At 45.5% G+C, this 12,301-nt stretch overlaps 1 protein-coding gene across 1 annotated transcript in view; it reads right to left on the reverse strand.

Annotated features, from left to right (window-relative positions):
• The window catches only part of ANOS1 (anosmin 1), a 155,496-nt gene extending 145,064 nt beyond the window's left edge, over positions 1-10,432 (reverse strand). The window contains exon 1 of the mRNA XM_059821007.1: positions 10,235-10,432. Coding sequence (XP_059676990.1) covers positions 10,235-10,432 — 198 coding nt within the window. The remainder of the gene's footprint in view (positions 1-10,234) is intronic.
• Between the last annotated feature and the right edge of the window lie 1,869 nt (positions 10,433-12,301).

A 12,301-nucleotide genomic window follows, 5' to 3' on the forward strand; every position in this document is an offset into this window, starting at 1 on the left:
AAAAAACAGTCTTCACAACCTCAGCTATGTTTGCAGCTTGAGTTGTGACCACTTGCAAAATGACAGTGGCAGCAGTTTGTCAAAATTCTGACTTGAAAGACAACATCCCTGTAGCAGACAGTGCCCAACATACTGCCTGGGGAGGCCACTTCACTTTCTCTACTGTATGGGAATAAAACATATGTACAGCTCTTCTCTCATCACATGACCGAACTTTACTATATATGTACAATACAATAAATCCAGCACTTCTGAAAACACACAGAACACATGCATAAGAAGATTCAAAGCTTCTCCTGAAGAATAGGGATTACTATTTAATTCAGAATACATGTAAGTAAATCACAGTATTGACTCAAGAGAGCAGGCTGCCATCACCAGAATGTATTTCTGGTTGAAAACTCTCCAGAAAGTTCATAGTGTCTGGAGAGCAGGAATTGTTCAGAAAGCCAAAGCAGCCTGTTCCTTTGTCCCTCTTTTCTCACAGTCCATCAATGTTGCTAAAGTCTTTAAGAAAGACAGAAATGAGGAGCAAGCTGCCATCACCAGGACACACTCAGTCCAGAAACTGTCTCCAGACTCCCAAGTTACTTTTAGGAAAGAAATTAATGAAAAAATGCACAAAAGAAGCCAGCCACAGGTCAGCAGCATTACCTGGACAGGCTGCACACTTGAGCATCCCTGGACTAGAACAAACTTAATGTTTATTTGCCTGCATCAGTATACATTACAGGACTACATATTAGCTGGAACTTTGTGGTGAATTTTTTTGGAGGTTTTACCTGTAACTGGACTTTCCAATGAAGACAAAAGGATTTTCAAACCACATTTTTACTAAACTACAAACAAGAAAAATTAATCTTTTTAAACCAAGTAAAACTCCATGCAGCTGAGAAAGAACAGAAATAAAAAATATTTACAAAGAACTCTTCCTACGCCCATTGTGTCTGTTCTCTGTTTCCAGCCTTAGTTTCAATTAATTGTGTCACAGTAAAATCTACAGCCCCCTCTACTCCTAGACAGTTTCTCTTCAAAGCATTGAGTGCCTGCTGCAGGTCACCTATCTCCAGCTTTCTCCCTTCTGAGACTCTCTGTCTCTTCTTTTGCTTCTCCTGCAAGTTCTGGAGCCATACCTTCCTCAGGAATCTTAGCTGCTTACTAGAAGAGTCACTCCTTTTGCAAGCTTGAGTCAAGTCACTTCTGTTTTAAAGGAACATAAGGTAACATACAGACCAAGAAAAAACAAAGCAAAACGTGCAGTGTCCATAAGGTATAATAAGGGTTTTTTTCTGGTGAATGATGCATGTATTTTCCTGTATTGTATTTTCAATACATTAATATTTTTACATAACTTTGATGTCATACCTCTTTGACAGTCTAGACACACATTGGTGAAAATGTGGTTCACAGAAGTCAATGGAAATTTATATAAACTTTGGGCTGGGGTTGTTCCCCAAATCTGGAAATACCCAATATTCTTTTCGGTGGATGGAAATGAATGTGTAATTCTTTTTAATGAGAGATGAAAGGAACAGTACTCTACTTTCAAGTTTAAAGGGTCCACTTACCTTTCAACACCCCCAGTTCTCCATCTTCATGTCCTGTGATCTCTTGGGAATTAAAAGACTAATAAAGGGATACAACTAGAGCTGGGATACCAAGTTCACAGCGCTCCTCTTCTTTGTTGGCAAAGGCTGCATGGACCTAGTGTTCATACATGGACCTGATCCAGCCAAAATCAACAGAAGGCTTTTCATGGACTTCAAAGGGTTTTGAAATATAAGGCCTTATAAGGCTCAGCTGTGAGAAAGGTCAAAAAATGAAGATTCTTGGTGTAAACTCCTAGGCAAGTGCTTTTTTGGTGCAAGGTTTACATTTGCTGGGCACTGACTACTTTAATAGCAATATGAGTATGTCTTTCTTCTGCATCATATTCCTGATACTCAGTTATTATTCGTATTTTCGGTCTTTAAAAATATGGATGCTAAATAACAGCACTTTCTTTTTCTGTTTACAGAAGTCGGATATATACTCAAATCCAGATAATCATGGAATAGCCAATGGAGATGTAGACCAGCTTGTGAATAATAATCTCCATTTGTAGACACACATAAATTCAGCACTCAGTCTTAAGAAGTTTGCCCTTTGCAAAATGACAAATGTTCAGCATCTGGGAAAGTAGTCTGGTTTTCAAGCTGTCTCAGAAATGTATTGGGTTTTTTCTTCCTTATAGGCCACTTACTAAACCAAACACTTTAAATACAGTTCAGAGCACTAGTTAACCACAGAGACAACCCATCTGAAGACAATGAATAATGTTTTAATAATAGTTTTAATATGAACACTACCTAGCTTATAACCTTTCATTCTGTAGTAAGTGGATATATGTTTAAATGGAAAAAGGATTTATATTTTAGAACTCCCAGTGTTTTTCTTTCAAAAATTTTCTAATGCATTTCAAAAGCAACATCTCCTCCCCCTCCCCGACACGTGCCTGTGACATAAAAACTATGTTTTGCCAATATTTTCTATACATAAAACGTCTGCCTCAAAACATATTAGTAACATTCCTATTGGTTTTATTGCATTTGGTATCAGGCACATTTACCAAATTAAAAGCAATTTTAATTTTATGAACAAGAACAAGATAGCATAAAGAATTTTTTTCTAGTATGTAAGCATCCAGAAGTAAAATGCGAGAAAAGCATCTTGGCAATTCTTATTGTTCAATACAATTGCTCACCATTCGCTTATGTTTTCATACAGTTCATTTGATTTGTATTTAAAACTTACACTTGAGGCAGAGCCAAACATTCTAATTTGGGAAAGCAATGGTCAAGGTTAAGGTCCCAAATTTGAGTAATCAAAGCTGCTAGAAAACAATGACCAGGCTCTGTAAACCCTGCACTCATATCAACTGTGCAAGCCTTTGCTGCCAAAGAGATTTGAGTTTGGTTGTAAGACAGTGAACATAACTCCCACCGAAATCAGTGAAGTTCGTACCAGACCAGAATACAACTGCAAAGACTAACTGTGGCTTAATTCCACAATATGGTGATTAATGCAGGTGTTTTCACTAGATGCAACCATCATTATTCAAAACAAACCTTTCATCTTCAAAGTTCTTACATAAGATAACGTTAGAAGATCTGTGCACCTCTTGTTGATGACAGCAGATCTCAATAATAACAGCACACCAAATGCCAGAATAATCATCCGGATCATACGCCACATAAACAATAAAGACTGAAGAATGATTGGGAATTTTACCAAGTTTTGAGAAAATCATGAATTAAGGACAAACGTTTAAATTTGTCTGTGGAAAGAAATTAACAGCAGCATGCTTTATGAGACATATGAAAGTCAGAATTATTTAACACAAGGACTATTTTTGGAAAGGAGATAAGTACTGAAATGGCAACACAAGCAGATGGCACACATTTCCTAAGTAGTAACATGTAGAAAAGATTGTGAACATGTCCCAAAAGATCTAAGCAAACTCAGTGCCTGGGCAGCCTATCCATTGGAACTGAAACATTCCAGGAATAACGCGCTACATATCTACTACATCTCATTACAAAAGTACTACATATCTTTTCAAAAGATTTCATGAAGAGTAATTTAGGGTTTCGGAATGATTCAAGGCAGTTACAATAAATAGTTTCTACATGATCTCCATCTTCTCTACAGCAGAGCACAGGGAGGCACATGCACCCTAGCCTTTCAGCCTAGCCTACAGCCTGGCCTACATGTGGAATGAATTGCAGATTTTTGCAGGTGCAGTCACTTCGGAGTTACAACCAATCTGAAGGCAGATGTGCTGGCACGTAGACAACTAGCTGCCTGACTTGCAGAGAAAATCTGGTATTGGGTATCTAGAGGTAGTCACTTGCACACTATTTGCTTACAGATATAAAATCTGAGAACCTTTTCTCATTTATGTAAAAGAATTGCCTGGTTTTCCTCAAAAATTTCAGTTGTCCTGACAGGCAACAGTCCATCTATAACAGTGAAACAACCTCCTGCCACCATATAGTTATCAGTCATTCAATATAACAAACTTTTAAAGCCTTATTGTTCCCTCTTACAGCTATTAAACATTATGCAACATATAGATCTATTAGCCTAAAAGAACATTTTTCCATCCTTTCAAAAACATTTTTGAGTTAGCCTTAGCTGATCTAGCTTAGTACTAATTCCTAAGTACTAATTCCTAGTACATTACTATTAGATTTATACTAAATCACACTTACAAGGGGAAATCTCTCAACAATTTCCCTTCATATAACACAAAACTGGCTTACTACTTGAGAGATGTCTACACTGTATCAAAAGTTTCAACTGTAACTCATCCTCTACTCAAATAAGTCAGCTTAGGTATGAACACAGAACCCCTATGTGACCAAGCTCATCCGCACTGTTGCTGATAGGCTTTTAAACAGTACACATCTGAACAAGTTTAAAGCAGTATCTCATGAGCCTATTCAAGCAGTAATCACAATTTTGGATCACACTACATGTACACATGCCAACATACCTGGATTTCCCTCCTAAGAATAAAGAAATGGATTTGGTAAGATTCAATTTACTATTGAGGACTACCCAAACACCAAAAAAAAAACAACCCCCCCCAAAAAAAAACAGTGAGATGTACCAATATCTAAAACTATGGGGGAAAAAATCTGACTGGATTTAGCATTAGGATTTTGTTTTTAATGCATTAACAACCATAAATGGTCATATATAAAATAATGTAAGAAAAAAATAAATAGTAAAAATTAATTTAAAAGTGAGTACCAATATTTAGCATTCGTTGTATCTTTGAAATGTAACTACTCCTATTCTCTGTTCTAGTCACTGTTCTGCACCTGGAGAGCAGGGTCCAGTGCTGAGCTCCCCAGCACATGACAGACATGGACTTAGTGAAGCGAGTATAGCAAAGGGCCACTAAGATTAAGGGATCATAGCATCTCTCATATGATAAGAGGATAAGAGAACTGGGATTGTTTAGCCCAGAAGAGAAAAGGCTCAGGGGGTTCTCATCAATGTTGATAAATATCTGATGGGAAGGAGTAAAGAAGATGGAGCCAGACTCTTCTCAGTGGCACCCAGAAACAGGACAAGAGGCAAAGGGGGAAAATTGAAACACAGGAAATTCCACCTGAATGTAAGAAAACAATTTTTTTTTTTTTTTACTGTGAGGTTGGTTGAACACTAGAGCAGGCTGCCAAGATGTACCATTCAGCCTCAATTACTCTGTCACTCTGCGAGCATGTGGCTGCGGCCCCTCTCTGTTCCTGTGACTCCATACAGCAAACATGGCTGGTCAGTCTGACTGGTAACTACTGCCAACCTCTTGCTGCCACCATTCTTCCATCCTCTGGCATGTTTACCACACTCGTAGCTTCTGACCCAGTAAACAAGACTGACACCTCCTCTACCTTAGCCAACTTGACAAGTTTCACATATTAAGCAGGAAGACACTTGAGAGGTCTGTAACAGATGGCAACGAAGACAAAAGAACCATGAGTTCACAGGTCCAAGTAAACACTGCTCTCCATACGATTTTTATGCTGTACCTTTAGCCTATGAGTTTACACTGATGTTCAAGCTCTTATTCACAAAGAATATTTTTAATCATGTTGTTTTCTGAACATGGCTCAGACGGCTGGCAGTAGAGGTTAAAATCCAAACTGTGTTTTCACTCAACTTGAAAACAGAACACTAAAGGTCACTGCCATGCCTGCTCCCCGCAAATGGAATGAGTTCATCCACAACTAATATCACAGATGGGAAAGGCTATAACCATAGACAGCAATGCAAGAAATTTAGTCTCACTCCACTACAACAGGTAGGTTATACAGAAAAGCTAAACTAATCTGAGTATTCAAGCCTCTTTTCCAGCTAGCTATATGTCATCCCTATTTATATCCATACTCTTTTCAGGAATGCAAAAACTTGTGCAGTAACTGTGACCTCATTTTCACAAGGGTTTTACCAACTGTACTAGGTTACTATAAAGCTAGATTCATAAATAAACTTTGGATACATCAAGTTAAAATCTCTGAGTTTTTCCCGCACATCAGCTAAAACACTGAGAAAGAAACTGCCATATTACGAAAAAGTTGAGGGAAAGAATGTATCCAATGACATCACCTTTCTTTATAAACTCAGTCCCTAAAACAGTGTGCCACACAGGGTTCACAATCTTGATGTTTCTTGTGGAGCCAGGCACCCTTAACCCTTCCTTCCATTCCAAAATAGAGGAAGAATCTCCCTTCCCTTCTTATAAGGGCAGCTTTTGGGTTCCTCACTAACACAGAGACATGCTCTTTTAGACAACAGCCCAATGGGTACAACACTGATTATGATACAGGACTGTCAGGTTCAAATCTACATCTTCGCCACTGTAGACAGGCCACTTGATTGTTGTGCTCCTGGTTGCTGGAATAACACTCATCATCGTCCCCTGTTCAGGTGATTTGCATAGAATTTTGCCAGAAACAAAGCACAGCAGTAGAAACTCTACTCTACTGGTCAATGCAGTCACCCAGGAGCACGGGTAGGTTGCAGTAATGCTCCAATTACTCCCTCATACATGTTACACAACAGTCATTGTAAAACCCTGGTCTCAGCACCCCGAATTGCTAAAAGCAAGTATCCTAAACATTAGGATAGAGAGCCATGTTCTCTTTTCCCTACTCTTTCTTTTCACAGGTCAATGAATGCTTCATTCAGTGCTGTCCAGGGGCCCAAGTTACACAGTTGGGGTAAAAATGTTTTCTCTCATCTGCAAAAGTCCAAAGCAAGCTAAAGCTCAATAATGCACACACTCCAGGAAGACAGAAGAGATATGTTGGAGTCCCTTCATTCACAGATTGAACATCATTCTCTACTGTGGATAAGTATGTAATTAATATGCTGTTATATAAAAGAAGAAACCACTATTACCCATTCTGCTTACTTTTTTTTTTTTGCTCTTTTATGAAAGGACTTTGTGCCAGCATGTTCTGTGTGAAACTTCCCGACCTGTATATAGGCCGTAGATAGATGTAAAACATACATATTTCATTGGGCTATAAGACCCATGTGGTGTGATATCTCTCATATTGATCCCAAATGTCCTTTGGTGTAACCTCTACCCAGAATTCCCCAACACTCCCAAAACTGGAAAATTCCCCTGGCCATAGAAAAAAGCAGGCATCTGTGCCTCTTCAACAGGCGTTCTGAAGATCACAGACTTTTGATTTAGGTGACTAATTCTTCTTACAGCCCACATCAATAGCCTACATGGAAAAAAAAAACATAAATTATTTGACCTGTGCATTGGTTAGAATAATTTCCTACTGAGAATGCACCTTTAAAATAGTCTTAGAACTGCTTCCCAAATGTAAATTAACAAATAGACTTTTTTGTTATAAAAAGAACACCTCTCTTGACCCTTTCACAAACAGGGACGGTAAAGAAAAATGGGTGAAAATTCTCTGGGGGGGAAAATTAATTAAAATCTCTTGTGAGCATTTTGGAAATTTGAAAAATATCAGCTGGCATTCAAACAAAGGAACTAGAAGGTATAGAATTAATCCTGATTTCCTGTTCATACATCTTGGCCCTCATTCCCTGTAAAAGGTTGTTTGTGGTGTGGTTTTGGTACAATGAACTACTTAAAATGAACTCTCTCCAAAGTGTCGGGGAGTCCACCTCCCATGAAGCATCCAGACACTGTCTCCCTGAGCTCCACCACTGAGGCTGTATCTAAAGCAGGGCTGGGAAATGAGTGGGACAGCCTTCTTTCAATTCTTGTCCTAATTGGGAGACGCTCAAGTTCCTTCCTGCTCCAGTTGGGACGAGCTAGTGTTCAGTTCGCTTCAAAGGTTGAATCAGATTACAAGATAAGTGGGCATCTCTGAAATGAAAAGAACTCCAGAAATCGCTGCCAGTTGAGATGAAAGATTGGGGGGGTGGGGGTGTTTAGGAGGAGGGAGAAGAGAGGGGGATGAAAGGAGGATCGTATCCTTTAGCCCTCGTGGAATAATATGGCCCCAGACCTACATGTCCTACAGTCCACTGTGTATTATTAGTCTCCTGTGAGAACACTGGATGCTTGCTGTACTCTAAAACTCTCCTCCCTTCCCTCATTAAAAGACAATGGAAAGCTTAACTTTTATAAACGAGAGCACTTTATCTTCCAAACACTACAGTCGTTTCATGACTAGCAGGAGTTTAATCCCTGGTAATTTAGATAAATTACCGTGTGCTTTAGCAGGTTGGGGTTAAAACTCCAAGATTTTCAACTGATTACAAGAAACCAGCCAGTTATCAAGTCCTAACTGAGTAATTTGCAGCTTATTTTACCCTGGCTAATTAAAATGTAATCATTATTGTTTGGCAATGTGCAGTCTGTCAGCAGTTTCACGTCGGAAAAGAAATCTTGCCAAGAAAACACAAAAAAAGCCTTTCACCAGGAATTGCCTTCATCTAAACTGCCTCTTTAGCCACTGAAACTGTAAAGCAAGTAAGTTACAACCGTCTGACAACGCAATAAAAAATGCTAATCCCTCTCCAAGATAACGAACTATTTTAATGGATACCCTCCTTTCAAGCCATCCCGTGAAGCGGGGGCCACGTTGACGGCCGGCGTTCCGCCGACCCCGGTCCCAGTGGAGCTGCGGAAGAAGCCTCGCCTGGGGCGGCCCCGCCCGCCGCATGCGGGCAGCTCGCGGGGCCGCGGGCAGGGCAGGGCAGGGCAGGGCAGGGCAGGGCAGGGCAGCTCCTTCCCCACCCGCCTCAGGGCGCACCCTCGGTCTCTTTAGCCCAACTCCGGTTACGGGCACCGAACACCTCCTGCTGCCGTTGAGACGAACAGATGAAGCTTCCCTTTCACACTGACTTCTTTTTAAATCGGGTTGTCCTTAAACATCTCTCATACCAGCCTTTTGTGCCAACACCTTAGCCCTGAACGCTGCTTCACCCAAAACGCCTGTCCGAGTGGTTCCAGTTTCCAACTGACAGGAAAGCACAGGGCAAGCGAGCGGCGCGCTCCCCGCTTGGTTCCCCTGCGCGCTGCAGAGACCTGCCACCCCCGAAGGCGGAGGGGGCTGCCTTCCCACCGGGCTGGCCAGCCCTTTCGGAAAGGGGCTCGGGGGGTAGGGAGGGAGAAAGACCGGCGGTTCAGGAGGGTTTCCATCATCTGGATGGAGTCGACTCGGTTTAATACTTGCACAAGGTAGAACAGGTGGGGAAGGCAGAAGGGAAGGGTGCGTGTATGACTGGAAGACGAGAAAGGAGGGGCAGACACCCGCTGCTGTTACGCCACCTCCTGCGCTGCTTCCAACGCAGTCGCCTTCGGGGCTCGTTCTCCCTCATTTCATTGTATACCCCGCAGGTCTCCCGCCACTTCACCCCCATTTCCCCTCACTTCATCCCCATCTCCCCAACCCGTTAGCCAGAGATGTGCCCTTTCGTTTCAGAAAAAGAAAGTGTTATCCTCCACCCACACCTTCCAGGAGGTCGGAACTAAGTATTATTACACGTTCCCGACCATCGCTCTTAAAAATAAGCTCAAAACTTTCCCACCAGGCTGGAGAAGCGAACCACCGGCGGGCAGCAGGGCGCAACGACTCGCCCGGCCCGCAGGCAGGCGGAGCCCGTGGGATCGCCCCAGCACCGCCCGCCGCTCGGAAGAACAAGCGCACCCCCGGCCCGGGAGCACCGTGCTGCGGCCACCCTGCACGCCCCACGGTCTCGGACATCACCGGAGGCAGCGGCCGGGGCCCGTCCCGCCCTGCCAGAGGCAGCGGCAGGGCGCGCCGAGCACCTGCGAGGAGCCGGGGCAGAGCGGTGCCCCCGCCTGGGCCCGCCGCGGGCTCAGCCCCGCCGCCCAGCCGGCCGGCGAGCAGCTGACAAGCGTGTGGCAGGGCGCGGCGTGCCGGGAGCCCGCGGCCTCCTCCCGGAGACCAGTCACGCGGGGAACCCGGCCGGCACCCACACGCACCGGCGGGTCTCGGCGCTGCCGCGGGGCCGTGCCCACCTGTCCGCCGTCTCCAGGTGCCGGCGGCGGCACCCGCAACGCACCCGCCATCCCTTGGGGAAACGGCCCCCCAAGTTTGCCCTTCCGCCCCCACCCTGCGCCCGCCGCGCCGGTGCGGTGCCGAGGAACGCCCCGCCGTCGGGCGGGCCGGGCGGCGGCAGCGGGCCGACGGCGGGGCGCCCCTGCGCGGCGCCATGCCCCTACCTGGAAATGCTTGAAGAAGGCGGAGATGCGGGTGATCTGGAGGCTCAGGCACCTGGAGGTGCATCTGGCGGTGGAGAAAGCCTCGTCCTGCCTACGGGCGGCGGCGGCGGCGCCAGCCCCCGGCCCGGAGGGGCTGCCGCAGGCGGCCGTTACCCAGAGGAGCAGGGCGAGGGACGCGCCGGGCGCCCTCCGCACCATCGCTCTGCGGGAGAGGAGGGCAGAGGAGCGGCCGGGCGCTGCGGGGGACGGCAGGCGCCGGGGTAAGCTTCCGCTCGGCGGGCTGTTGCCGGGCTGCGCTGGGGACAGACACCTCCGCACCGCAGAAACTACACAAGAAAGTTCAATCATTCAACTCTCCGCACCCCCGCCCTCTCGCCCGCCCGCCCCGGCCCACAGCCCTCCCCCGCCCGGCGGCGGGCGGGCCGAGGCTGACAGCGGCCGCGCCATTGGCTGCGCCGAGCGCCAGTGGCGCGGCGGGCGGGCCGTGTGGCCGCGAGCAGGTCGGCCCGGCGGGGCCGGCGCTGGGCAGCGGGTCCCTCGCCGCACGCTGCCACCTGTGGGGCACCGGGGCGGGCAGCGACCCGCGGAGCCGCTCGCCCTGTCCTCCACGCACGCGGGCAGGGTGGGGGTCCCGCCCCGCTGGCGCAGAGCTGGGCGCCGGGGGCGCGCGGCCCGCGCCCGACCTGTCCGGCCGTTGGTAAGCGGCCGTTAGCGCGGGGCTGACATCGCCGGCGTCGGGCCCGGCCCGCTGTCCGCGCGGGGCCGGGCGCGGCGGCCTGGCTCAGCACTGTCGCTGTCAGCACCGCGCTGCCGGCCCTTGCGGGGCCGGAGGGAAGCGGCGCGGCCCGCCCGAGGCTTTGTACATCAGCAGCCCTGCTAAGGGGCCGGTCCTTAAAGCCTTGCCTGTGTTAATCTCTTTTATTTCTTCTTTTTAAAAAAAAAAAAGGACGGGGAGGCAAGAACTCAGGAAATTTCTCTTTGAAACTCGGTGTTTCTTACAGAGGAACACTGGGGTGAGCATTTGTCCCAAGGTGAAACCCGTAAAGGCTCCTCTGAAGAGTTATTTAAAAATTAAAATCTACAAGTCATTAGCCCAAATACCTCCGGGTAATAGCTGCAAAATTAGAACAGTGCCTTGGGCTTTAAAATGGCTACCAGACAGTATACATCAGCCTAAGGTCCATCCTTTCTGCGCCTTCAGTTCCAGGGCCGGGAGCTCATGCCGCAGTATGTAGTGCAGAGGTTGCGTACTACATTCCTCTCCGTGAGCACGATGTACGGACTCCTCCCATTACAAGTATGCACTACTAGAAAGAGCAAGTGGATCTTTTCTCACTGGAGCCTGTGGATTGAGCCTCCTGCACTTGAAAATCCCAAGGTTGTATGAGCTGAAATAAGTAGTCTTTAGGCCATTTCAGGAGTTAATACTAGATTAGTTACTACTGTAAGTAGTAGTTTAATGCGGTTATCAAACCCTATATTAAACAGACTGCAGGAGTCTTCTTTACTGGAATAAGTTTTAGCATAAGTTAAGTGCTCATTTGGAGAGTCACCTAAAATCTCATCAAAAGATAGCAAGATCTTCCATCAGTCTTGCTTGGACTAATTTTACATGGCTGTAATTCCTCTCTTTATGGATGGATATTCTTAGGTACACAAATGTGAAATAAAGCATATTCCCCAATGTCATTGTTCTTACCAGACAATATGCATACACCTTCCATACACCCATATATATCAGAAAATCAAGTTATAAAAAGGTTTTCTACATCCAAACTAATAAATCAGTAGTTAAATTCTAGCTTTAGATTCCAGCTATAATTTTACTAGCTTACCAGAAAAAGCACAGATTAAAAAGAGAGTCGTTGTCATGAGTATTGTTAACGTATAGATATAATAGGAGACGAGACAAATTTTAGTTTAGATATTACTTTGCATCTAACAGTGTCTCTTGTCAGCTGACCAGAAGTCTTTACTTGAAAGAAGCTGGTAGACTATATTCACTTCTGCAAGTGTTAACAAACTGAAATGACAGTTTGTGCCCTTGGATGCTTGAGGGACCGCAGT

This window comes from Gavia stellata, chromosome 1, assembly GCF_030936135.1.
Source record: "Gavia stellata isolate bGavSte3 chromosome 1, bGavSte3.hap2, whole genome shotgun sequence".
Classification (NCBI taxonomy): domain Eukaryota; kingdom Metazoa; phylum Chordata; class Aves; order Gaviiformes; family Gaviidae; genus Gavia; species Gavia stellata.